The following is a 27,912-nucleotide window of genomic DNA, read 5'->3' on the forward strand; positions in this document are numbered from 1 at the left end:
TCAGACTTTGGCCTGGGTAATTTGTACCCTCTACCCCTTTCTCTCTGCACCCCTGATAATACCACACAGTAATGCCCCTTACACATGACACACATTATTAATGTCCTTCTAACCATAATGCCCCTTACACATTATGCCAACCTTTATTAATGCCCTTCATACACATAATGACACACATAATGCCCCTTACACATATGTTGCACATTAGTAATGCCCTTATACACATGACACACATAATGCCCATTACACATATGTTGCAAATTAATAATGCCCTTATACACATGACACACATAATGCCTGCTACACATATGTCGCACCATATTAATGCATTTATACATGACACACATAATGCCCCTTGCACATATGCCGAACACTATTGCACAACCAACCCACCCGCAGACAGCACTCTCACAGCCGCTAGCACTGTGACCTCTGCCTCTGCTTGGATACAGATGTTTCCTCATACATCTTCCCTCAATAGGCCATGCAGCTCCTGGCCAATTCTGCTAACGTTGGGTGCCTTTTTTGCAGAAAATTCGTCTTATTTGCATTGCTATGACCAGCACATACAAGGAGCTTCCAATGATTAAATTAATGAGGCATGCCTATATTCTGTGTGCGACTGTGGCTTACCTGCATACGGATGCTATGTTACAGTGATTTCCATGAATACACTATTTCATAAGAAGATACAGCCTCACTCACACACAGAATATAGGCATGCTGCATATCATTTTAATCAGCAGAAGCTGCTGGTGCCCCTAGGCATTCCAAATGCCCTAGGCAATTGCCTAGTTTGCCTATGCCTAAGGCCGGCTCTGGAGGGGATAAAAAGATGAAATCCGCTTAGACACAAGAAATTTCCTGTTTGGATGCTTCCAGGCTTCTTCAAACAGATCATCCAACTGCTTTGATTGAGGGAAAAAAGCACTATCTTTCTTTTTGCGTTTGAACATTGTTTCAGTATGTACGCCCTCTGCAGTGGCCTGAGTATCTGGCTCCTTAATATTGAAAGTGAGCCGTATCAATTTAATTAAGTTATCTACTCTGGCTTGAGACATATGATCCTCAGTATCAGTGTCCACATCATCCACTATATCAATAGCGTCCCCGTCCTGATCGTCTCCAGTTGTATTACCCTCATCATCATCTGTGTCCTGTAAAGGAGGCTGAGTTGCCTCACGCCTGGACGGTCTATTTGTACTAGACCCTGTCAGAACATTTTGCAGTGAGGATGAATCCTGCACCAAACCCTGGACTGACTGAGATAGGCCTGCTACCCAAGCAGGTTCTGGCTGGGGCTGGACTTGGGGAGCCGCTGCGGCAGCGGGGTTACGTGACGCTGCCAGCTGGGAAGCTAATTCCCTCATCGCAGAGGACAGGTCTGCCGCCCAGTCCGGTCTGCAGGGAACATCCGCATTGGTTGCGAACTAGGCCCCGGCTGAGAGCAACGGTCACAGAGGCCTGTGTGGTTCTGCTCTGCACTAGCAAAATTTTCTTTGCACACTGTGCAAGTATATGCGTGCAACACTGGAGCGGGACCAGGCCTACGGGATTTCCCCTTTTCTGCCATGATATGTGTATGTATCCCAGTAAATTTGTAACCTGAGTTAACTAAATACACCAGTAATATTGTATGTGGGAATTGTCAGTCACTAAATAAAAAAATCAGTGAACTAATACTGCGCTCTCTGTCAAATCTACAGAGAGAGATGTGGTATATGAATACTCACATCAACATAACAAACTGTGGAAAATAACAAAGACAGAAAAAATACACTGCAGTATTCAATCCCTCACACAACACATACACACAGGATTCGGCACTTTGGCCCTTATTCTGGTTGGTGCGGTCAGAGCCGCACACGGGGCTCCGACCGCACAAACCAAGGGCCGCCCACCAGACGGATCGCCACGGCCGTCCTTACACGGACGGCTGGCGATCCGCACAAAAATGGTGGAGGCGTACGCCTCCACCATGGTGGGAGCTGCCCCCTGCATTCAATGGTCGTCGACCATCGAAGGCAGGGCCGCACGCCGCGGCAGCTCCCGCAAGCTGAGACCACACGGACAATCGTCCGTGTGGTAGCTTGTATGGGGGCTGAAAGCTGACATCCGGCGACGTCAGCTTTCCGCCCCCATGTCATGGTAATGAGGGCGTCATGCCCTCATTACCATGCATACGCCCCGCGTTTGCATGGGAACGCCCATGAAACGCGGGGCGTACACATAGGGAAATGAGGGCATGATGCCTCTCACGCCCCTATACGCCCCCTTTGCGGCGGACGAAAGACGTCTGCGGCGAAGGGGGCTGCACATGCGCAGAATGACCTCTGCGCATGTGCAGACCAAAAACATCGGCGGTACGGCCGCACGCGGGCCGTACCGTGCCGATTAGAATAAGGGCCTTTGTTTCCTACACCTTCACCATATAAGTGAGGTGAGGATAATACAACCTGTCACTGATAACAGTGGAGGCAAAGGGGGGCGATTTCTTAAGCTCCTCTCCGTTTAGCAGGCAGGCAGCAAGTGAGCTAAAATGGCCCCCGCTGTGACACAGGGGGGGAGGAGAGGAGCGCTCGCGGCGGGAACCCAGGACAGGCCATTGCCGCGAGCATGGGGGCGGAGTTACCTTGTACTCCGTCCCCTCCTGGAACCACCAGCGTAACTCCCTTTTCACAGAGAGAGATGCTTACGCAGAAAACTCCTGGTGGTCTAGCGGTTTCTCAGCATGAGCTGAGTACTGCTGCCAGGCCTCCGGCGGCGCCCCCTCCGCCGGCGGTGTGAGCCGCGATATCCGGCTCCCCTTCAAAGGGAAGCCGCTTACCTGTGCTTCTCCCGGCTGCAGCTCCCTCCAAGTGCCTGAGGTGTCTGGTGCGAGCGGCCGACAGGTCCGTCCACCAGACGCCGGGAGAGATCTCTGCCGTCAGCCGCAGCAGCGCTGCGAGTCTGACGGCTGTGTTAAAAAATAAATAAATAAACTAGGGCTAAAAATGCCCTCTCCTTAGCGTGGTGCCTGTTCCTCAGAGCACCAAGGAAAAAACTGGTCTCTGAGGACAGGAAGGGGTATTAGGGGGGCGGAGCCTGGGGCTGCACTAGCCACAAGAAGTTTCTACTCCTTGGTGCCCGGACCTCCAGCCCGGAATACCCACACCCCAGCATCCACCACTGGCCGTAAGAAAAATATTATTTGAACGTATTATTGTCTATATTTTAAGGTTTAGTGCACTCTGAACCCATTTATATATATATATATATATATATATATATATACACACACACACCATCCAAATCCCATTTATATAGGACAACAGAACGGCGGCACTCATCCTGTATTGCTGAATACATTCTTTTATGCAAGTTTTCTTTTGGCTCCTCCCACCCCTATCTGTTCATCACTACCTTCTCTTTATACCCTTTCAGCTAAGCTCACCCCATTACGTATACTACCCAGCCAAAAGTAAGCATGTCGACAGAATTGCGGAGAATTACGAGTTAAACAAATGCACAAATGTGGCTGATGTCAGATAGATTATTGACACCAAGGACAGTGCTGATAATGACGACCAATACTTCACAATCGGATGGATAGAGTCAGCCCAGATACAATGATGTGAGCGCAAATCTGAATGGGGGCTGAGCGTGTAACTAATAACCAATTACGTTTCTCCATTTGCTCTGGAACTTCAGTTCCCATGTGGAATACCCATGTTCTGCCTGTTTGCATTCACGTCATAGAGAAACGTTCCCCTTTGTAAGGATACAGACATTACTGTTATAAAGAATTCCTTGGAAGCCTGTTGCTAGGGGCAGTAGCTGTACCTTGTGTGAGGGACGGGGCGTGCAGCATCTGTTTGTAGTAGGAGTAGTACAGGCCACACTCTGTCCTGAACGAGATCTCACGCTCCACGTCCTGCGCACAGGAGAACAAAGGGTTAATCTGTGCAGCCAATGTAACAAAGTGATCTCACTCCATCTTCTAAACTCTAGCTGGCCATACATCAGGACGACCAGCATCCAATCAGAGAAGTCTAAAGGCCCCCATACACCTGCCGTCCAATCTCGACTGGTCGTGCGACGGATTGATTGCACAATGCGCACTTCCGCGGGTCGTGAGGTTGGCCCCCAGATGAGACGTGTTGCGCGGTGGATCAGGTCATATGCAGGTCGTCCTGATGTATGGCCAGATTAACGATTTCCCCGGCAGCTTCCCAGACACACATAGATGTTATCTTATGTTTTTTGGGGGGTCTTGCGCCCCAGATTCAAACTTATTAATATTAGGAACCCACCAGGTATACGAGATCACCTTGATGCTGGTTGGTGAGCAAATATTTCTTGGCCATTGAATATACTAAGAACTTTGAATGTTAATTAATAGTGTGGCATGTGCATCTGCACTGTGTGTTTTTCTTTGCAGAACTACAAGTCCCAGCATGATCGTACCTCGTGTAAATAGAGTGTGCAGTCTAAGATCCCCCCTAAGCCAGCAAAAGCAGACAAATTCTTTTGATTGGATTTGGTGAAAAAAATAAGCGACCTCAGAATGTATTTTATGATTATCATAAAGGGTACATAGAAAAGTCTAATGACACAGCAACACAATGCAGGCAGCAGCATTGGCGCGAAAGCCGAGTAATTATAACGCCAGATACACACTGTTATATCAGGACTTCTTACAATATGTCTCATAGTGCGAAGGACACCTTAAACTGAGATCTTTACAGCTCTAAACTGTATCAAATACGTAATTCTCCATTTATGGATGTGACCACTAGAGGGCTCTATTTACATAAGTCACCATTACAAATGGAGAGAGATAAATCAGTCTCTGGCTGGGGCCACACCTAACGGGACCCACTTGGCAGGAAGGAGAATGTACACAGTGGAATACAGTATACAGAATCAGCCAATCACATACAGTTTTCAGTGCTACATGCTGGTCACTGTTTCTCCCAGGTTAATTGAGGACATTGGAATTATGCAGAAGGGGGACCCCATAATTAGCAGTTGTATTGTGCTCAGTTTTTGTTTATTATTATCTCCAACTGGACTACGCAATAGAATCATCAGCAATCACTGCGCAAGGAGATCACTTCCAAGACCAGCCACGTAAAACCCACAAGAGACACACAAGAGGATCTCCTCTAACTCATCCTCTTCTGTTGTTTGAAATACAGTAAGTGGCAATTATCACAGCTGGCAAAAGAAAACCTTGAATAGTCTTTTTTCCTAATTACAAATTCATTTAGTAAAACCTTCCACGTTCCCCTCTACAGACACTTGCTGGGGACCTCTGCTGGCCAGTCTCTGTAATAATCTAGGATCCGGATCAGTAGCCAGCTGTCTTCCTCAGAAGGCCACAGAAATGATCATGTAAGGCGCCAATAAATATATCTGGATCCTGGCTTTAGCAAAAAGGCAAGTTCTTAGTATAGATAGAAGGCTGGAAGGGCCTAGTAATATATATATATATATATATATAGATAGTATCTGTAAATGTGCAAAATAAACCTGGTAACTGGCACAGCGAGGATGCTACGGGCACACGAATATTGCATTGTACCTTAATATTGGAGAACCACAAATCATTCTCATGGAGGGTAGCAACATAGTAAGAGGTGAGTAACCCAAGGCACAGAGCGATTATCCCTCCTACAATGTAACACAGCAAACTCCACGCACTGGGGCCTGTCAACAACAGAGGAGACAATAAGCATTCGTGAGATAGAATTCTGATTATTACATATGTGTAAAGGAAAGCTGTACAACGTCATGCCATTCATCTGAATGTACCATACACAGCCCCCAGTAATGCATTCAAATGATCAGAGAAATGTACAGTAGTCTGCGGATTATTGGTTTCTCACCAAGCATATTTTGGGGAATATTTTTAAATATATCACATATAAGAATCTTATGTGGCTCTCTTGTGGCACTAAATGCTGCTCTGGGATACAATATACTAATAAGTGCTATCCTGAGTCACTATACACTGCTTAGCAGAAGTACTGAGAATTATACAGCACTGATCCACATCGGTTTATACACATTTATCTATACAGCACCCACAGATTACACAGAGGCAGAGTGAGTATTACACACAGAGCTGTCATGAGCGGGCATGGGTCCGGGTACTAGGGTGGCTTAAGCAAAAACAAAGAAGCAAAACAATCAAAGTAAGAGATGCTGCTGCAAAACGGTACTGTGGACTGAACACGGGGGCTCAGTCAGTTGCTCAGGGAGATATCTGTCCCCCATAACAGTGGACCCAGGACACCGCCTAACCCTCCAACGAGCTCAAGTCTGGGTAACTAGTACCTGCCACTGACTATGCCAATATGCGCATATAATCACAAAGACAACTGCAGTTCCTGTACCCTACTCAGGGTATCGTTATCTAATAGTTTAGACTTAAAATTGTCCGTCGGCCTTGACCACGTCATTGTGATTGTCAACACAACATACTAAAATACACATACACTTACCTGAAATGTCTTTTGCGTTTTGCTTTGCGGCCTTTTGTGCAGGCGACCTGTGGTGACTTTGCTCAGACGCGTTCACTCTCTTTCTCTGCCGCACAGTCGTCATTGTATCGGCAGCCTTCGCATTCGTCTCATGCTGATTGGTGGAGAACACAAACATTGTAGCCCAATAACAGTCAGGTATTTACAATATGGGAATGATGACATTTCATGAATTCAAAACGGGACGAAAATAGGTATGCGTTAGTGATATCACACGGTGACAAGTCAGCATCAGCCCAGCTAATCACATGCAGTAGTGCTCCAGATACGATTAGAAGGGTGTGGTATGGGACTCTGACAGTCAGGATCCCGACTGGCCAGAGTCAGACAGCATGGCGAGTGCAAATAAGCCCCTTGCGGGCTCGCTGCGCTCGCCACGCTGCGGGCACGGTGGCTCGGTACGCGAGCCACCTATTCTATTCTCCCTCTATGGGGGTCATGGACCCCCACGAGGGAAAATAGCGGATGGCCGTCGGGCACCCGGCTGTCTGCGTTTTGACAGTCGGGATCCCGACGTCGGGTAAATGATTGTCGGGATCCCGACTGTCGGGAACCCGTCCGGCACCCGATTAGAATGGCTGATATGATCCGTACGACATATTCAGTGATTTGCAGACTCTTATGTGACGGAGATGAGGTATAGAGCTGTTCTGGAGTTACGTGAATAAAAGAAGGGGATTTTTGTAAGAACTTACCGTTCAAATCCCTTTCTCTGAATCCATCCTGGTGACACAGCTCAACCATGGGATGTAGGAGGGTCCGCAGGAGCCAGGCACCTATGCTAAAGCTTTGAGAAAGGCAGGCTCCTCCCTTCTGCATCCCAGCATTCCTCAGTTCAACTTTCAGAGCACACTAGGATACATGACTTCAGTACAACGCCTGAACATATTAATATGCACAATCACATAATAACCATGGCCCTTATTCTGATCGGTGCGGAAATTCCCGCATGCGGACGGACCGCCGATGTTGATCGTCTGCGCATGTGCAGAGGTCACTCTGCGCATGTGCAGGCGATTTCGCCGCACGGATTCTTTATACGCCGCACAGGGGGCGTAGAGGGGCGTGAGGGGCTACTTAGCCTCATTACCCTATGCATACGCCCCGCGTTTCATGGGCGTTCCCATGCAAACGCGGGGCGTATGCATGGTAATGAGACCGTGACGCGTGGGTACGGGGCGGGCATCTGACATCGCCGGATGTCAGCTGCCCGCCCCCATACATGATTTCACACGGACAAGTGTCCGTGTGGTCTTGTGTTGCGGGACCTGGTGGAGCGTGCGGCCCTGCATTCGATGTTCGGCGACCATCGAATGCAGGGGCTGCTCCCAAGACGGAGGAGGCGTATCCCCGTCCAATTTCATGCGGATCGCCACATATCCGCATACGGACGGCAGGTGGCGATCCGTATGGAAGGCGGGGATTCGCCTGCACGGTTGCGGCCGCATATTCTGATCGGGCCGCACCGATCAGAATAAGGGCCTCTATAACATTACAACACATGAAATGGTAACTTACTGAGCGTAAGGGAGGGATGTGTCACCAGGATGGATTCAGAGAAAGGGATTCGAATGGCATGTTCTTACAAAAATCCCCTTTTCTCTTTCGTCCATCCTGGTGACACAGCTCAACCATGGGACGTTCAAGAGCCAGTCCTTTGGGAGGGTACACTCAGGTCTGCAGTTCTCATCATTGCTCGCCCAAATGAAGCATCCTCCGATGCAAACTCATGGAACCTGTAGAATTTAGTGAATGTGTGAACAGAGGACCAAGTGGCAGCCCTGCATACTTGCTCCGCCGTAGCCCCGTGACGCACAGCCCAAGAGGAAGCAACCGACCTCGTGGTATGAGCATTAATTCTGGAGGGCACTGGTCTGACAACTTTAGTGTAGGCAAAAGCAATAACCGACCTTCACCACCTAGCAATAAGCCAGGCGTACTTAGCTGTCTGCTGCTGTAATTGACCCTCAGTGGTCACCGAGGAAAGCGCTGCCTCAGAAGAAATGGTCACTCTCTCTGTACATATAAATCTCCTTCCAGCTCCGCACAATGTGGGAGGAAAGGGCGCCAGCGCAGTGTGAAGGAAGAGACCAAGTCCCAGCTTCAGCGGGGAGGGAAGCTGTTTGGCGCCTTCCCCCTGTAAGCCGCTCCTACCATGAGTTTCTTTTGCCTTCCGATGTTTCTCCTCCTTTCAGGACCACTTGGAAGTGCCCAGCTACGCTGAGCTCGTATAACAAAGGAGTTCAGCCTGCAAACCCTTTCAAGATGGCGGCCGCCATCATGGGGTGTCCATCGCCCATGATCCCCCCCTAGGCAGAGAGCCGGCTAAGGAGTTCCCTAGGGCCCAGGAGACGTCTCTGAAATGAAGTCCAAGCGCTGTATTGAGACCAGACAGCATCTCACAGCACACAGAGAGTGGACAGGATGAGCTTCTGTCAGCCTCTGCTGCGCTGTCAGTGTGAGGAAATTCCCCTGGAAGCCTCACACTGCATCCTGCATTAAATAGGTGAAATATTAATAAAAAAACAAACCCCTAGCTTCTTTAACTCATGACTGCTTCAGCAGCCCTTCAGCATAGCACCCATTCCGGTGGGCAGCTAAAACAAACTGAGGAATGCAGGGATGCAGAAGGGAGGAGCCTGCCTCTCTCAAAGCTTTAGCATAGGTGTCTGGGTCCTTCGGACCCTCCTACATCCCATGGTTGAGCTGTGTCACCAGGATGGATGAAAGAGAAAGTCAGTTTGTGCTTACATACTTTGTACTCGGAGAACTGGATACATGTGTGACAGTAAACATTGGGCCAAATGTATTAAGCCTTAACAATAGATAATTGGAGGGCATTGACGAGTGATAAAGGACCAGCCAATTAGTTCCTGTCATTTTTCGATAATAGCCTGTAACTTGGCAGTTAGGAGCTGATTGGCTGGTCCTTTATCATCCTCCACTTTATCTCTTGTTAAGGATTAATATATCTGCCCCATTAGGTGTTACAAAACACACACCAGCAAGAAATGTCCTGCAGTAATCATGGCAGTACCAGGAGAGTGGCAGAATGTGCTCCAACGTATTATAATCAGTGATTACAGTGTTCTGCTAGACGCAGCGAGAAAATGCTGGAAGTCTCTTGCTGGTGGCGCTAGGGACCTGGGGTACGGCAAGTAAAAAGGGCAGATTTATTCAAAACTGTAACTAAAATAATGTGAAATGGGGTTCTTTTTGCACTATTTTAGTATCACCTGAATTCATTAAAGGGCTTAGACGTGCAATGCATCGTGGCATCAAGGGGCTGTCACCGACGGCAACTGTAGCGGTGTTGCCGGTGTCAGCGACGCATGCGCAGGTATTCAGGGTATTTATTTGCGAAAAATACCTTAAAAAGGCTGAGGAGATCCATCGCATATACAGAGCTTTGATACTTCCGTGCGATGTAACCAATTTGCAAATTGGGCTGATCTAACAGTAAATACGCCAGAAAATGCTGCTTGCAATCAAACAAATGGGATTACTCTAGAATTCAGACAAAACACAGCAATATGGTCCCATCAGCATATGCATCCCAGGGCACAGTGACCAGGATACAGATGGTCCCAGGAAGGTGCTCGCATTATATTATAATACACATACACACACACACACACACACACACATATATACATTATATATACACAGTGGATACTATATTCTGTAGAATGGAGACAGAGAATCCCTGATGGATGGAGACAATGACTTCCCAGCCATCCCACCCCACCACCAGTGAGCACACCCCGGTTACCCCGGCTCATGTGCTGCGTATGCTTCCACCACTCCCGGCCTTCTCCCCCGCGTACTCGCCTGAATCCTTCCCGGGGAAAAGAAATAAATAGGAAGCGATGTCGGCTGCGCGGTCTGGTTGCCCCGGCAACCGTGCTAGGCCCCGGACCAAGTACACTGACTGACTCCTCATTGGACCAGGCGCTGTTAGATGCCGGCCTGGGAACGCCGAGGCACCTAGGAGCTGTAGTTCGCGCCCGCTCAAGATCGCGCTGTGGGAGCACACACGGACTACCACTCCCAGAGAGCTTTGCGGCAGTGTAGAAGTATCGCTCGGCCAATCACTACACGAGTTTAGGCTGTAAACCGCTAGAGAAGATGAGACTGAGAAAAGCTGGGACGCACAGTAGGTCCAGAATGATTTAGGCAGGGATGGTGGTGTGTGGGTGGGCATTCTAATGTAGCCTATACACTTATGAGATATTGCATACAATTGTTTGATTTCGACCACATCTGTTCATAAATCAAATTATTGTATGCACATTTTGTGGGGACTATGTAAAAACCGGACCGGACTAAACCCCGGACTGCCGGACAGGACATCAAAATCTGCAGTCCGGAGCTTGTAGGGTCCGGTCCGGGGGGGGGGGGGTGTCCTGTCCAGGGGTGTCTTGTCCGGGGGGGGGGGGGGGGGGGTGGGGGGTGGGGGGTGGGGGGGGGTGGGGTCCCTGTGATAGCTATCACCAGGGACATGGGGGAGGGGAGATTACAGCCTCCCCAGCTGGTCCGGACCGTCCGGTTTTTGCTACATGCCCGGACCATACAGGGAGGCTTTATTCTACCCCCCTCCTCTACCTGGTGACAGGTGTGACAGGCAGCCCCCCCGGACAGGACACCTCCCGGACCGGAGGCTACAAGACAAGCTACAAAATGCAGAGTTTGATGTCCGGTCCGGAGGTTTTGTGTTGGTCCGGTTTTCACCCATACCCCATTTTGTGTCCCATGCAACGCAATGCGTGGGCCCACTGGTTGAATATCACGCCGATAGATATGTACTGCACATAATATCTATTGAATTGCAGGAGTAACCGCATGTCTTTATTAACCACATGCGATCGCTCAAATGCAATTGATGGCTGTTTTTTTTTTGTTCTGCCGCTGCTACCCCGGTCAGTGCTCCTTCAACCGCCTGCTCTCTTGCAGCACCCAATGTGGTATCGCAGATGGCACACAAAATTGGGTGCTAAAAGAGGGTGCTTTAGGCACCATAGGATGCGATGTCCCATTGCATAAGTGTATGGGCACCATAAGACCACAAACTAGCTAACTGGAGTGGTACAGGTTGTGTGGTGGAACATGACCCCCTGGTTAAAGAATGTAAGCCGCTTTATGTAGGAATTTACTATGTACAGAGGGACAAGTACCAATGAGCGTAAAATAAATCAACCCAAATTTTGCTTTCTTAAACCCATCACTGGTCTAATCATCTGTCAATATATTTGTGTGGCTACTCATTTAAATAATCTATCCAAGGTAGAGATGGCCATCGACCATCGAGGATCAAAATCATCTATGGTCTATGGCCGATTTGAATACGTTAGCCATTGATGTTTCCTCACATCAATGATAAAGATAGAACAGACAGAAGAAGAAAAAACCTCTCTAATGTGTCATGGCCGAATAGACCTACCCCCGGTCACTAATTGGTCCGCAGCCAACTCCATAGTATTGCAAGGATGCCCATCATTGGGTGAAACATATGATTGGTACCTAACGGATTGATTATACCATCGATGGATGACCCACTAATGGCCATCCCTAACCCAAGGCAAAAAGCTTGGTTACTAGAGTAACAACTCCATGTTCAGTCGGGGGTTGAACATGGAAAACTGATGATGGTAGCGAAGAACCTTTGGCTGAGGTAATACACAGTGGGGGGTTATTAGCATGTGTTTCTATAGAAAGATGTGGATTCGTGGATCCACGTCTTTTCTGATTTTCGGAAAAATTAAAAACATTGAATACCATCTATTCTGTGCAGAAAAAGCCTCTATTTCGCTGCTTTTACACTGAAACAGAATACTCCTTGAAACATTAAAGTTGCCAATTTATTCACTGAAACACAGCACACGCATTAAGACAAAGTTGTGGCACCGTATTTTACAGCTCTATGCCCAGCCAAATATCGCAGAGAATATTTATCTTTAACCCTTTGAGTGCCAAGTGAATTTGTCAAAAGGTGTGAAAATTGCCAAAGCATTAATGTTATATAAGGTAACATTACAGGTCATAATGACCTGTAATGTTACCTTACATAGAAAATATATATTTTTTTACACATTTTTTTATTTGAATTTATTTAACAAATGTGAGCGACACTGGCATTTTTTGCACATCTCTCAGAGATGTTGGCACTGAAAGAGTAAAAGGGTCACATTACTTCATTATTTGTCTTTTTAAAAAGGTCTACTCCTGGGCAGTTCCTTGTAAAACAAAATGGGAAAAAATTGCTTTAAGAAAATACACAGAATTAATTAAAATGTGTTTATTACCAAAAAATACAGTATGAAAGTCAATATTTCACAAACTTTAGTAAAGCAAAATAAATTATTCTAACATTTTACAGTTTTCTTAAAAGGTAGTTGAAATATTACATATGTGCGCAGCCTTGCCTCTCGCAGTATCTGTCCCAATGTAGACACAATCTTACTGTTTAAGGCATGCAGAATTGTAAAGTTTCTGGATATAAGATACAATACCAGCACATGAGTAGAAGAAATTACACTTTGTAAATGTCAGTTTTTGAAAGCAGAGAACTTTGGCTTTAAAAAAAAAAAAAAATGAAATTAGTGTTATATATAACTCCACTAGAAATGTCAGTGAACTAAATAAAATAAAAAAAAAACACTGAGAGTAAGTGGCGCAATATATTTTTGCCAACTTGGTATTAAAAAATCCTAAAGAAAGGAAAAGGGACTCAACCATTGTATAAAATAAACCGTCATTTAGTAATTAATTAAATCCATTTTAATGTCATGCATATTCCATTTGGTACTGTTCAAAGGATCCACTCGGGACATGGAAGCCTTTAATAAACACAGGCGGTCAGGAGGCGCCATAAAACAGCTGGGCATATAGTTTTACCCCACCGCAAAAAAAAAATAATGTTTTTTAAGCTTAAAAGTTTATCAAGAGAATTGGTTTAGCAAACTTTCATGAGTCCTCCTTCGTCCCTGGCACAAACAAAATCAAATGTGAAATATTTTATTCGAGGCAAAACCATTGTTAGAACAGAGACATCAAACAATTATTCAATTATTCTAGTTCCAATGGGTGGCAGGAGATCCCAACACATCTTGAGAGGACATCTTGACCAATAGTGATACAGTTTTCTACTGTATATAATTGGCATGGATACACAATGGTCCGGACACCATGAAATCAAATTACATTCTGGTTTGTGTTTCCCCATAAGAACCTGATTTGGGAACTATTGTGAGTGAACACCTAACACTCCTCAAGTCATTGATACCGAATTACAGTACATTCACAAATTAGTTCCACAATCACAATGTCTATGAATAGAAAACAAAATCGTATTATTTGCGGCATTTAAAAAAAAAAAAAAGTATAAATAAGGAGACACTATTGATGAAATTAATTTGCACTCTTTTTGGAGAACAAGAGGAATTGCGAGTTCCAAAAGAGCGTTTTCTTAGTATAACATTATAAGCAGCTTGTGGCTATGCCTGTAACTTATATCCGCATTAATAAAAGTACAAAAACTTATGCTAAATGCGTCGTGTTGTGTGGAAGCACAGAAAATACAGTCAGTAAGCACCAAACGTCATATATGAATATAAAAACTGCGGTGTCGATCAATTGTGAGCCATTATGGAATGTCTCCCGGAAACCTTTGTGATATTATTTAAAATATACGCTGCATACCCAAATAGGAACGGCCATTGATTAAAACAGATATCGACCAATGAGGCTGAATATATTTAAATTTCAAATTACAAACAATGGTTGCCTCCGAGCGTCTCGGAGTTCCTCAATAATCTCCCAGGTCTCTGAAACTGGATACGGTGCAGTCACTGAGCACGTAAACTTTATATATATCTCTCGAATGAAGATCTCTGCAACTGGCAATTAAACAGTGAACGTCACAATGACAGCCAATGATCTAACAGGAGCCGTGACATCAATGGGGAACAAGGCACTTATCACTAAATGGATAGGCGAAGTATATTCTTATTTATAATGGTTTATAAAACATTGGGTTCTCCAACTATCCTGCATGGGTTATACTTCCACTTTAACAAGCTACAACTCCACCAAAGCTGCAATGACCAATGGACTACAGACACTTGGTTATACATTTTTACTGGGCACAGTCTGAAAACGCAGAAATGGGAATACTGGGCAATACTGCATTACCACGTGGGCAAGTGAAGTATTGAAAGGTTCCTTGTGTCAGACACCCATGAATGGTTTCCTTTAAGTCACAATTAAGTCAAGTTCTACCGACTTGGAAATAGCACCACCGAGAATATTCGTCAAGTTTCCCCACTGACTACATTGTCAAAATTCATATAAATACTTAATAAATACGTAGAAAAAAACAGCACACCGTGCATAACGCTACAAAAATAGATATCTTAAAATGACAAAAGGAACAAAAAAACATGCTATAAATTGTGAATGACAGACTGTCAGTTGCTAACAAAATATTCAAAATGCAAAGAATTGAAACCTATTGAAATAAAATGTATCAAATATATCTTATCTGTTACACAAAATTAAATGCCAAAGCTTTCAATAGGAAAGATATTTCCTGCCTTGCTGCATTATCTGCCCCTAGAATTAGGATGCTATCAAAGGCTAACCCACCCTCCGTTACATTACTAGAAACTTAGACACATGCAAAATGCGACAGTTGACCAGGTAAAAAGAGGGGTGTTATAAAATATTTGATCTAACCAAATGTGTTTATCTTCCCTGTGTTTTTTGGCGAGACACTAGCAACATCATTAAAGCGTATCCGTAAGTTTAAAAAGTTATCTTCCTGATGTCTAAGGAACATCTGCAATAACTTTTCCATCTTGATTTTTTTAAAGAAGCGATCCAGTGATCTTAATGTTATCCTTACATGCAGGTCCTTGCAATTACCATTTTCTTTGATCTGTTTCTTCAAGCTGTAATTTGGGACATGCACAGTGTCATGTTACAACCATAGTTACATTCTATGAGCAGAGAGGCATGGGAACAACCCTCTGAGCTCTGTGTACCTGAAATCATCCCCTTTCTTCTCATGACATGCGGAGAGCGGTGACCTTGGGTCATGCCGTATACTGTACCCTTGAGAGAGCATTTAAAAAAGAACACCATTCATAAAAGTACAGCTAAGAAAATGGCCAATCTGATGCACGCTTAAAGACGGGGGATTATCCTGTTATTTTGAGAAAAATATTGGATTTCTGAGTTGATATTATGCTATTCCATAACACATAACTGGTGCAAAAGTAGCCGGCATATGTCTGCTTGCAAAAAAGGTCCGAAGATATACAAAAAGTAGCATTGAACGAATGCATGATACTAAGACTCATCCTACAATGTAAGCTAAATAAACTAATTCAATATTACAGCTTCATGTTTTGTTATTTCAAAAAAAAAAAAAAAACATTTTTGTTACACTACTATAGAAGAAACTCAAATACCAGTGCTCAGCTAGTATCAGGGAATACTTATCTTCAAAAGTACGTGCCAAAACCATCCTGTCGCGTCTGACATCAAACTGCCTTCCAACCTGGTTCTATCCAGTTACATGTGCAAGCTGAAACTGTATTTATGTAATATAACAGACTGGATTTAGGGCCGGATTCACGTTGACTTGCTAGCAGCATCATTTCAATGCTTACCGAGCACGTAAACACCGCCCGTTGGGTTTGCGAATGACCGCCTGCCGCATCTGCATACGAATGAATGTGTACTCTCACACATCCATTCAAATGTGAGAGTACAGGTGAACAATCAATGATTGTGCCACCCATTTGCAAATAAAAGTCAACCTAGACTGACTTTTATTTGCGAGCACCTAGACCCAGACGGGGCAGGCGGCTGACGTCCACAGGTGGACGCCCAGCATGGGGCGTACCCATGCTCCGGGCCACTGTCTACACCGCTGTGTGGGAAAGCCTCGGCAGATTATTACCGCCTAAAGCATTTGCACTGCGGGTCTGCAGATTACGAGCACACCCGAGTCTCGAATGACTCAGAATAGAGCAACAATTTACTGTAATCTGTCATTTATATTCTACTATACTATTTAAATGTACTCTCTATTAGATTAGAACCTCACTACGATTAGGAACGATACATCCCCAGCAGCCTAACAAACTGTCTAACAGCGGCCACTGTGCATCCCACGAAACAGGTCAGGTCAATGGCTGCTAATGAGTTGAATACTCCTGGATAACTGCTTCAGACCACAAAATGGCAGCCTGATCTCTCGGAGACACACTGCAGGCTATGTAAAACCATTTCTTTCGTAGGCGTACACAGACTGGCTTGCGCCACATTTAATAAATCATTATTATAGGGGAGTAGCTTGTTGCTACTATAGGTCTCGGAGGGTGTGTAAGTGCTTGAATACTGTAGCATTGCATTATGTAATATCCTGTGTTTTCATCAAACACATCAATATTCATCCTACAAAATGCTATGTCGGGGTACTGACATTTATACTCAATATCAGAGAACATAAAAATGATATCAATAAGTGGGGGGGGGGGGGAACCTGTTATAAAACATTTGTCAAATTCATAAACGTAATTGTTCTCCGTCTCTAAATACGCTCCCAGTACGTTACAAGTCAAATATTAGAACTAGGGGTGGGAAGAAAAATCATAGACCCAAGTTTAAAATAGAAGCTGCTAGGCAAAATAAAGCAAAAAAAACAATATTGCCCTTCAAGCAACTTGGACCTGTAATAACTACAACCTAAAGAGTGACGACTTCTCACATTTTGTCCAAGTTCATGAAAAGTGCAACTCTTACACAGGAGGCCGAAAGTAGCCGGCTTGTGAAATGAGAAGAAGAAGAGCTTAGTTCGTCACTGCAATGCGAGCAGCGGTGCCTTTTTTTATTTCAAAATGTGACGACTCCGCAAGATGAGCGGTGTCCGGCCTCGCGGGAGCGGCACGCCTTGTTCAGGACGCGGATTCGGACTTGTTCAGTATGATGTTGATGATTTCTCCCTCGTGTGCTTTCATGTGCTCCATTAGGAGTTCTTTGCTTGTCGACTCAAAGCCACAAATGCAACAGCAGAAGAGCAGGACGCACAGTTCTGTGCCCGGCCGGATCTGGGTTTGCAGCTTCTCCGCGTTTGCTGTGGAATTGACCTTGTCGGGTTCTATGCAACTTGGAACCTCTGATGTCAGCTGGCCTGCTGAGCTAACCGGATCACCGTCAGATTTCGTATCAGAATCTTCTAGTGAATTCTTCAGGGGTTCAATCACCCTAAATAAATAAAAAAATAGTTAACAGCTAAAAAATGGCTACATGCTAGACAATGTTTATAGTATTCTAATATATAAAACATACCGATTGCTCTGCGACATTGCCTCGTTGATTGCCTTATTCACTTGCTCGTAATTGTAGTTCTGATCGCTGGCGTGCTTCCACATGTGGGACTTTAAAGAGGGGGGATGACTGCAAACATAGCCACAAAGTGAACACCTGCCATAGCATGGGAGAGAAGAGAGACAGAAGTATCGTAAGCAAAGCAAATCCTTTATGGACCACTGACAGCCAAATACTAGTCACCAGATCACAGCGATTCCTTTCCCTCGCATTTCTGATGGTGAAATCCAACATAAAAGCTTCCCTAAAGGTTACTGATGTAATCCGCTCTTAAACCTGGCTCACAGAAACCTGGCACTGCCAGTTCATTGCCTCTCAAATGGGCCCTCAAACCTTAATCCTATTTGCGCTCAATAGCCACCTTCTAAGAGTCGCCTGTTGGGCGTAGATCAGAGCCGAATTTCCCATTAGGCACGTGAGGCACCGGCCTAGGGGCGGCACATGTTTGGGGGCGGCACTTGGATGCCTGTAATAGTACTGTCAGCCCAAAATGTACCAATAACTGCAAAATATCCACTGTACTGTACCGTATTCCATCTTAAATAGTGTAAATGGATAGGACATGCAGATACTGCCCCTATAAACTGTCCTACTTAGTAAACATTATTGTTGTGCCTAGGGGCGCCCTCCTCCCTAAATCCGCCCCTGGCGTAAATATGATACAGGTTTGAAGGCCCATTTGAGTATGATTCTTTCTGACAGTGTTGCACATAACACGCCCTGCTACCCCTCGCCTTTTACACCCTTATATCCCCCAATAGTAAGCCCCTAAATCCAAGATCTCAGTGTATCTATCTCACAGCTCACAAAACGTAATCACAATGCTTTGCCGCCCCCTTTATATAGATAAACCATCTTGCCATAGTGGTTGATTATAACAGATGTGAAGGGGGAAATTTACTAAAGGAAATTTGTAAAAAATAGGTGTATTTGTATCCAGAGATACACTTATTTTTGACATTTACTATCCCGAAAAAATACGGCAATTTGTATTTGTATTGATAGCACATCAAGACGAATACGAATTGCCGTATTTTCGGGATAGTAAATGTCAAAAATAAGTGTATCTCTGGATACAAATACACCTATTTTTTTTTACAAATTTCCTTTAGTAAATTCCCCCGAAATGTCAAAATTTAGAGGTCAACAAGGTCATAATGCCAACATCAGGCAGGTCTATATAGAGTTTTTTAGTGTCGGAGCCCGAACCTCAGTTGCAGCCTAAACAGACATACATGTACTGTCAACATTCACAATGCCGACATTATGTCAATGTTACCATTTCAACATAAAGACTACATACCGGCTTTACTATTAATAATCCCAACTTTCCTGCCGTCTCCAAGCACCGTTACTGGTGTACTGATTCCAGTGGCCAGAATATAGTCACCTTGGATATTGAGGGTTTTCCCCAATAGGAGACCTATAGGAGTTGAAATGTACTAGACAAAGACTTTGATGTGTGCCCATCTGACTCCATCCCCCACCCTCCCAAATCCTACAGTTTCATATTGCAGAAGTTTTAGGACTCTGCACCCCACTTTTCAGCAGAAGCAAATGGATTAAGCAATATCAAGCGACTTAATAAAAGCTTCAACTTTCTTGAATAATTTTCCAGGTTAACAGTCCCGAAATTCACACAGACAGTCCCCTATTGACGTTGGGACTGTAAAAGATCGATACATACTGTATGATGGGAATAAGGTGTCATCACCCCTTTTAGCAATGAACATGACTAGCCGAAGCACTGCGTTTGTGGGAAATCCTGTTCCGGCTCACCCTGGTTTCTGGATCCTCTCTCATTTTCAAATACAAGAGATCACTATTAATAATGCGGTCTAACCCAGGCTCATTGGTGCTTCGGCTAGTCATGTTCAATAGCTGAATGCAGTATAAGGAGTCACACAACCACATGTCTGGAGCCACCTTTTTCTGTTGGACGACTCCATCCTTCTTGTGGGTATCTCCCCTTTCCATGGGGTCTTCATCTTTTCTAATGTTTCTACACTGTGCTGAAGCTATGCAGATTATGTCCGTACTGTGTTTTAAAATGTAACTACAGTATCTCTCTCAGTATCTAAGTGTACTGTACATTACCCAAGCCAAAAACCACAAGCAGACATAGGGCGGTATTCAACGAGAATACCTGTGAGGTGCAGCGAATCCTTTTTAGGATTCGCTGCACATTCGCCACGTTCCGGAGCCGGCGGGCTCCGGTATTCAACGTGTCAGGGGCTCGCTGCCCCTGACTGGCGAATATGAGCTCCTGCGCCGATTGCCGTAGGGAGCCTGAGGACGGTGCCAGGCAGAGAGATGGTGGTCTCTCTGCCTGCCCCAGAACTTTGTGGGGGGTAGGTGGGCTCCCCGGGTGCCAGGCAGCACAGGCTGCCCCCCCGGGGGTGCCAGCAGGGGAGCGTATATTCACTACACCCGATCGTAACGATCGGGTGCAGTGAATATATGAATATGTAATGAGCGGCTCGGCTCCGGCACCCCCTGCTGGCTGCTGTGTAAAAAAAAAAAAAAAAAAAAAAAAATATTTTTTATTAAATATATATTCATGTGCTTACAGCACATGAATAAAAATAGCATGCCCCTCCTTAGAATAAAATTCCTGATTTTTTGACACCAAATGTAAAAAACAAAACACTTTATTTTAAAAGTTCACATTCCACTTCACCATAAAAAGATAGAGATTGCTACTCGTGAATCATGGTGAAAAAAACCTTGAAATGTATTCGCCATGTGGTCATTGAATAGGGTGATTCACCGTTTTAGTCAGAAATTCGCCAAACAGCACAAATTCGCCATAAAAACATGGCGAATCAGGCTCATTGAATACCGCCCATAATTGTACATACTTGTTAGTTGCTATACATCAAGACAGTAGACAACAGATATATATATCACCACAATAGTGTTATATAGCGCCCGGATATTAATATTTGTCTTTACTTAATCTAAGACATCAATAGACAAAATATTTTTCAATTATAAAACATTTATTTTAAAAATACACGTATAAAACAAATGTTCACTGTAGTTCCTTGTCAGAGGAATTTCTTATATAGTGGATGTAAACAATAGCCGGACGCGTTTAGTCTCACTATGAGACTTCATCAGGGGCGCTTTACATAAATCTTGATCAACCTTTATAGAACTCCCATTATTTCAGGAACAAACGATTTTGTTTTATATTGTTATTAACAACACAAGTAGCATTTTCCACTGGATATAGTCTCACTTTGGTATAAGATGTTTTTTAGATCCTCTACTTGTTAAATACTTCATATACTATGTTCTGCTACTAGTCCCTTTGGTATAAGGTGTTTTAGGTCCTCTGCTAATGGATACTTCTCCCTTTTTTTAAGGTAGACATCAATCTGATTTGGGTTCTATTATTGCATGGGTATGAATATAAATGATAGATTTCCACATATGTAAAGATCCAGGCTCCAATTTTTATTTTATTCTCCAATAGATGAATAATTGTTTAGTCCTTGGAGATTGAATTCAAAATTCAACAGAGGTTCTCTGGTTCTCCCAGCAGTATTCACCTCTGTGTCCAACGTTTCACCTACACAATACACATATTATTTCATACTGGTCACACCGCTCGTTCCCATCTACCTACACCACCTTGTTACATACCTATATGGTTTATCAGACGTGTGAATTCTTCGATGGTTTCGAACTCCAACATACGTGGAACTTGTGTAGCTGCAAACGTCACATCGGTACAACTTGGAGATGCTCGATTTGCTCCCTTAAATTATAAAAAACCTCTGATGTTAGGCAACAATGGTAAGACAGAAAGACAATGACATACAGAAGTGTATGAAACTTACAGTTTCCAAGAAATACAACGGAAGGTTACATAAATAGCAATGTGAGTAGTGAGTGCCCCTCTGCTGAGCACTATTCTGAGATCAGACCAGGCTACCACTGACAAAGCTGTAACAAGCATGATCCTCAAAGAGCTGTACAATGACCCGAACGTGCAGGCCCTAAATTAGATCACGAGCTGCAGACACATTCTGACCATATTATTTATGTGGCAGACGATACAGGGCACATGCATACAGACAGCTTGGGGATCCTGTGTGACGTCAGCTCGTCCGTGACAGTCACATGATCTTCCCATGCAGCGGTCTGTCCGGAATCAGCATCCACCTGGAAGGTCTACTTGAGAGTGCTGGGGCTCAGGGGGCTCAGAGTCCGAGAGTTCCGGGTGGCAGGGTATCTCTTGCCGGGTGGACCGCCCGGAAATGTATGCCTGGGGAGAACACTGCATCCTTTGTTACAGCAATTTACTAAAGCTTCTAAAAATTAAAATGGGTGATGTTGACCGTGCCAACCCTCGGATTATGTTAATTTATGTATTTCATCCTAGAAAGTGATAGACAGAATCTGCTTGGTTGCTATCGCCAACATCATTTCATTTTATTTTTAGAAGCTTAGTAAAATGTACCCCCTTATAACAACTTACATTTGCTTGCCTGCAGTAAATAAGAAGAAAAAAACTGAATTGAATCCACTTTGACACCATAAGCAATACCTTCAGCGATACCATCTGGGAAACACTTTTCTTCCACCTCCTCTGCATAGATCTGCGCATCCTCATTCATCGGAGACTCAGCATCTAGAAGACTGCGATGTTCGCGCTCGTGACATCTTAACTGACTCTGTAAGATATGAACAATCGTCTATGAGGCACAAACCTAAAAAACAGTTTTGAAGAGGTATTCAGTAGAATATTACAGAAGACACCTACAATCCGGGTTCTGCCTCATTTACACTGCATTGCCAACCCTGAATATTCCCAGGACAGCACCGTTTACATTGCACACGGGTGCAGCGCTTGGAGATGACATCATCTACATGCGCCAGGACCGCCGAACGCTGCGGGCAAGCACAGCACCAAGGTAAGTTACTAGGCTGCCCCCAGCCTCCGTGCACCACTAACCACGAGGTGAACGGATGCCGCACACAGACATCCATTTACCGCCATACTGACCGCAAGACACTGCGGTAGGGAGGTTGGGGCTCCCCATTTGGTGTAAACGGGCCCGATTCAGATGACCCAGGATACCCATTTACACTGCCCCACATTTCGGGTACCCCATTTACACCTCCTCTGACCCAAGTCAACGAGGCAAAAACCCAGGTTTTTGCGGTGGTGTAAAAGGGGTATAAATGAAATACAAAGACCTAGCCCTATACATAAGTAGGAAAAATAAAGGTAATAGGAAAAAGCAGACAATTGGCTTCAGGTAGGTTGACAAGAAAAACGAAGGAAAAAGGTCACACCAGGGACGTGTCAGAATGTCAACGCATTCAGTGATTGCGAAAACCCTCAAAAACTATGGGTCCCTGGGACCCCTCACTTACAAAAATCGGGGTCCTACTTGACCTTTTCTGAGTCCCAACGGAATGAAGCCTCCTCTCCCCTTCCCCAGCATGGCACATACAGAAGCCTGCTCCTCTCTTCCATATGGCATATACCCTGAGCCAAGGGCCAGCCTGAGCCTATTATTTTTTTTTGGGGTAAGCAAACAAAATTTGGGCACCCCCAAAACTGTGGCTATTGTGGGTTGGGGGGGGGGGACCAATTGGCAATTTGACCACTCACATAAAGCAAGATACACATATACTAGAAAAAGGCATACTGTCAGAATAGGGACACCTGTACTGCACCGATCAGGATTGTAAAAGTAATGGCAGCAGGAACAGGAGGGATAGGGTTAGTGAAATCCCAGCAGAGTCTATAGGCTCCTCTCCTACAGGCAGCTCTGCCTGTTAAGAGTTAATTGGTGAGCTGCAGCCTCTCTGCCAGCCGTGCAGTGAGGGGAGGAGGGGACAAGTGGGCCAATAACAGCCAGCACTCAGAGCCTGGAGGAGGTGACAGTGACACACGAGAGCAGCACCGCGAGGTAGGAGAGGAGGAGGGAAGTCTGCAGCCCGAGTCCTTCTAGCAATAAATCCCCTTACATGACACAGCCAAGCAGCCTGCTAAATGGACCACGCACCCCTCTTCTACTTCCTGCCCAGGTCTGCTCCGTCCTCACTGTCACACCTCCCTGGTTCTGGCCCCAATGCTGGTTTCAGTTCCTCGTGCTTTGTCCTTACACCAGCCGCAGCTGTTCCCCTGCTGAGCAGCTGCTTCTGGTATTGGCTCCAGCCGTCTGTTGTTGAGGCACAGTGCAGGAGCCAGCTTAAGCGGCTTCCGTACACTGCTGCCTATGACTCTACGGTGACAGGGACCCTTTCATTTTCGCACCCAGCAGATGTGTGAAGCGGCCGTAAGTCACGCTGTGTCTTCTCCACGGTCGCATCACAACTGAGGGGGAAATAGATCCCTCCGCCCTTGTCACACATATTAACACGGTGTGCATGCCGAAATGGGCGGAGCGGGTCCCAGGGGACCCAGCCATTCATAAAAAATGAGTCCCTGGTGCTCCAAAGTGGGTAAAATACTCGCTTTAGCGAGTATTTGCGAACCCTGGCATTGCCGGCATGTAAAATGTCAACATATTCATTAGGTCCTTATTTACATGTCAACACAATAACAATAACATGAACAGTACATTTTAGTGCCAAATTTATGTTCAGGGTTATGGGCCCCACACACGAGGCAACAATCAAGCATTTTCATGAGCGATTTTACTAAATCACTCAGAAAATGCCTGAAAACGCATGTAAATCGCAGTGTGTGTGTGTAGATCAGTGGTAGCCAACTCCAGTCCTCCAGAGCTACCAACAGTTCACGCTTCCCAGCTCACCTTGCAGGTACACAGGTGCACTAATTACTGACTGACATTTTAAAAGATCCACAGGTGGAGCAAAAAACTTGGTGATTGTGTGAGGAGACCTGGAAAACATTAACTGTTGGTAGCGCTCGAGGACTGGAGTTGGCTACCACTGGTGTAGATCAATGCGCCGTCCCACCGTTCTGAATCTGGCAGCGATTAATAACCTGTCTGGGCCAGACCCGGACACCTCGCTGCAGCTGTGTGCTGAGAGAGACTGAGCATTCTGAGCGAAGTAGCTTCATCGGCCCGTGTGTAGGGCCCTTTAGGCTTAACTAGACAAACAATGGCATGGTGGCATTTTGGGGCGGACTTGTAAAATACCAGCATTCAGAACAGGTCAAAATTTTTACCATGTCGACATTCATAATATGTTGATATTTTGTTGGTGACTTTTTCATACTGCTCACAGATGGATATTTCTACCTTGTAATAGAAGGACTCGCTGCAATGTTTACAATCATACTTCATGGTCTTGCAATGGTTAATCATATGGTTCTCCAAATCGCCGCTATTCTCAGCGATGTGTTCACAAATAGGACACTGGTAAGGCTGCCTCTGGCGGTGAACCCTCAAGTGCTGCTTTATGTAACCCTTATTGTCACTTGTGTAATGGCACAGGCGGCACCTGTAGGGCCTCTCCATATCGGGTAGATATTCCACAAGGTTACTCCCGGGGCCAAGTTCGCTTGTAGACTCACTCTGGGCATTGTCCTGTAACTCTTTCAGAATGTCATCGTCCGTAGCATTCTGATCGGTGCGCTCTCTTAGCTTCTCAATCACCTTCAGCAAAGACATGCTTATGCCCATTTTTATAGGCGTCTCGGTAAGTTCGCTTTTCTCTTGCACTTCCGCATTGTCATTACAAGCCTCGGGATCCTTTGATGACTCGACCTTAGGGCAAGTCACATAGGTTGTGTTGTCATCACGCTGCCCAGTGTCTGGATCTATGGACTTGGTATCGTGGATGAGCCTTAAACTGGTCTTGGGACATTCCACCACCCGGATAGGCATAGTGACTAGTGCCTCGGCAGCTAAGGAGTGCAGCCGCAAGCACTCAGAGTTTGTCCTCCTCCGCACCGGAGGAGAATTCTCACTGGACCCCTGAAAGTCAGCGCTGTTCTTACCAGTGTTGCTCCATCCGATTATGATCTCTTCATTCCCTACTGCTTCCACCAATCCTGTTGGCTGGGAGTCGTGAGGGACCATCTTTTTTACAGCCACTTCGGTCGTTATTAGGAAGGGTTTCTGTGCACCAGGCTCTTCAGCCCCAGGCAAACGTTCCACAATCACGTTCACGTGGCCCTTTGTGTTTTGGCTACAGTTAATTATTTTCTGTGCGGAGGACAGCAGGCTATCTCTAAGAAAGTTATCTTGATCAGTTTCCGATAGAGCATCCTCAACAACAATGACTTCCGTTGAAGGAGCTGGGGCATTCCCCGGATCGAGGATTTCCGTCCTTTTCACCTGCCCATCAACTGGCACAGAGCAGCGCTTCTGAACAGTCTCGCCTGCAGGTACGTGCCAGTGGGGCTTAAAGTCGAGGTTTTCCGACAGCACAGATTCACTTCCCTGTGGTGTATGAGCCACCGTAGAATCCGGTAAGCTGGCAGACTCGTTCTCTTCTTCAAATATTGGGTATGTACAGTCAACCTCACCGGCGTGTTTCCAGGCATGGGTCTTTAACATTCGCTGTTGGCCACAGGTGTACCTGCAGATCAGGCACCTGTACAACCCGTACGACTCATAGACGTACCATTTTTTCCGCGCTGGCTCGGGAAAGTCTGTACACGGGAACAGAGACTTATCTTCCTGGGGCTGATCTTTCAGCTGTGAAGGAGCGCTGACTTCGTTCTCACAGTGCGTTTTTATATGAGCTTCCAGCTCGCTGTGGTTTTTAAAAGTACAGTGGCAATCTGAGCACATGAGGATGATTTCGTTATGCTGGCCATGAGCCTTCACGTGAACGGTAAGCACCTCAAAAGAAGGAGAGATGAACTTGCAGAGACTACACTGGTAGAACATCACCCGCTTATTGCTGGGTGTGGGGCTTCCTGTTGAACATTGGTTGTCAGGAGCTTCTTCCTTGATCTTTTTGGGGCAGAGGTTCTCCAGCCCTGCCACCAGGGATGATGGCAGATCGCTAGGCGCATCCTCCGGATATGGACGTTTTACCCTGTCCATACTTCTGCTGGATTCTTCTCTGTTCACCATCGCTGTGAGTTTCTGTATAACGTTAATCAGAGGGTCATCGCATTTTTGTTGTGCCTCCGTCGTGTGCAGGAGCTTAGCCTCCGGAACCAAGCGATCTTCCACTTCTGGCGTTTGTATCCCAGCGTTTGTCTTGTTTTCCATTACACCTAAGTCACAGAAGAAAACAAATTTAAAAGATGATTTACGCAGATTGCCTTGCTTAGTATGTACATACTAAATTACAGCCAAATAAAAGTATTGCAAAGAGTGGGATGCAGTTGAAATCACGGCGGTAGAAATCCCGACGCCAGAATCCCAGCGGTCGAAATCGTGATCGCCGAAATCCTGGCACTTTGTCCCTCTCTGAGGGAGGGAGAATAAACTAGAATAAACCGAGCCCACAGCGTGGTGAGCGCAGCAAGCCCGCAAGGGAAGGGGGGGGGGGGGGGGAGGTGATCCACCCCCTTGTCGGGATTATACAAACATAAATCCCTGCTGTTTGCTTTGACATTAGTGCAGTAGCCATTTGCAATGACATTTCACTCCTCAAATGATTGACTAGGTCTCACTGGGGAAAAGGTAAAAAAAAAGCCTGCAGGTCATACAATGCATTAGTAGTATCACGAACAAGGTAACAGGATTTGGGCACAGGCCCAACACATCACATGATAGAAGAACACACTAATCTTCCAAATGGTTACAGCACCTGTTCTAAGAGATAGAAGAAACAGATCTCTTATGGTGTGCACACGCGGTGTCATTTTGGCTATTGATTTGGACTATATAGTCAAAATGGATAGCAAGTTAGTGCAAATCCCATCATATCCTTTAAACTGAGACACTGATGAATTGCACAGGTTCTGTGGCTGGCTTCTGCATGTCACCAGGTTTTGATCAGCCGCAGAACCTGTGTAATTAATATGTTTCTTCGTTTAAAGGGGTAGTATGGCAATCCTAATCGTTACGGTCTACTTCGGTTCATTCAGATC

General features: G+C 45.4%; 2 protein-coding genes across 4 annotated transcripts in view; both read right to left on the bottom strand.

Annotated features, from left to right (window-relative positions):
• The window catches only part of DPY19L3 (dpy-19 like C-mannosyltransferase 3), a 54,551-nt gene extending 44,004 nt beyond the window's left edge, over positions 1-10,547 (bottom strand). Inside the window, exons 1-4 of one of the 2 annotated variants that reach the window (XM_083165459.1) lie at positions 10,359-10,547; positions 6,489-6,621; positions 5,567-5,691; positions 3,823-3,913 (exon numbers count right to left, since the gene is read on the bottom strand). In XM_083165459.1, the coding sequence (XP_083021585.1) occupies positions 3,823-3,913; positions 5,567-5,691; positions 6,489-6,591 (319 nt within the window). In that variant the 5' untranslated portion in view covers positions 6,592-6,621; positions 10,359-10,547. Of the gene's footprint in view, positions 1-3,822; positions 3,914-5,566; positions 5,692-6,488; positions 6,622-10,299 lie in introns of both variants that reach the window. The other variant, XM_083165458.1, reaches the window with a different exon arrangement.
• A 2,260-nt stretch (positions 10,548-12,807) lies between these two features.
• ZNF507 (zinc finger protein 507) overlaps positions 12,808-27,912 on the bottom strand; it is a 29,459-nt gene continuing 14,354 nt past the window's right edge. For both annotated transcript variants that reach the window (XM_083164850.1, XM_083164851.1), the window contains exons 2-6: positions 25,157-27,090; positions 22,480-22,606; positions 21,573-21,687; positions 17,883-18,017; positions 12,808-17,798 (exon numbers count right to left, since the gene is read on the bottom strand). In XM_083164850.1, coding sequence (XP_083020976.1) covers positions 17,489-17,798; positions 17,883-18,017; positions 21,573-21,687; positions 22,480-22,606; positions 25,157-27,085 — 2,616 coding nt within the window. In that variant the 5' untranslated portion in view covers positions 27,086-27,090 and the 3' untranslated portion in view covers positions 12,808-17,488. The remainder of the gene's footprint in view (positions 17,799-17,882; positions 18,018-21,572; positions 21,688-22,479; positions 22,607-25,156; positions 27,091-27,912) is intronic.

The sequence above is a fragment of the Crinia signifera genome, chromosome 11, assembly GCF_055691185.1.
Source record: "Crinia signifera chromosome 11, ASM5569118v1, whole genome shotgun sequence".
In the NCBI taxonomy this organism is placed as follows: Eukaryota; Metazoa; Chordata; class Amphibia; order Anura; family Myobatrachidae; genus Crinia; species Crinia signifera.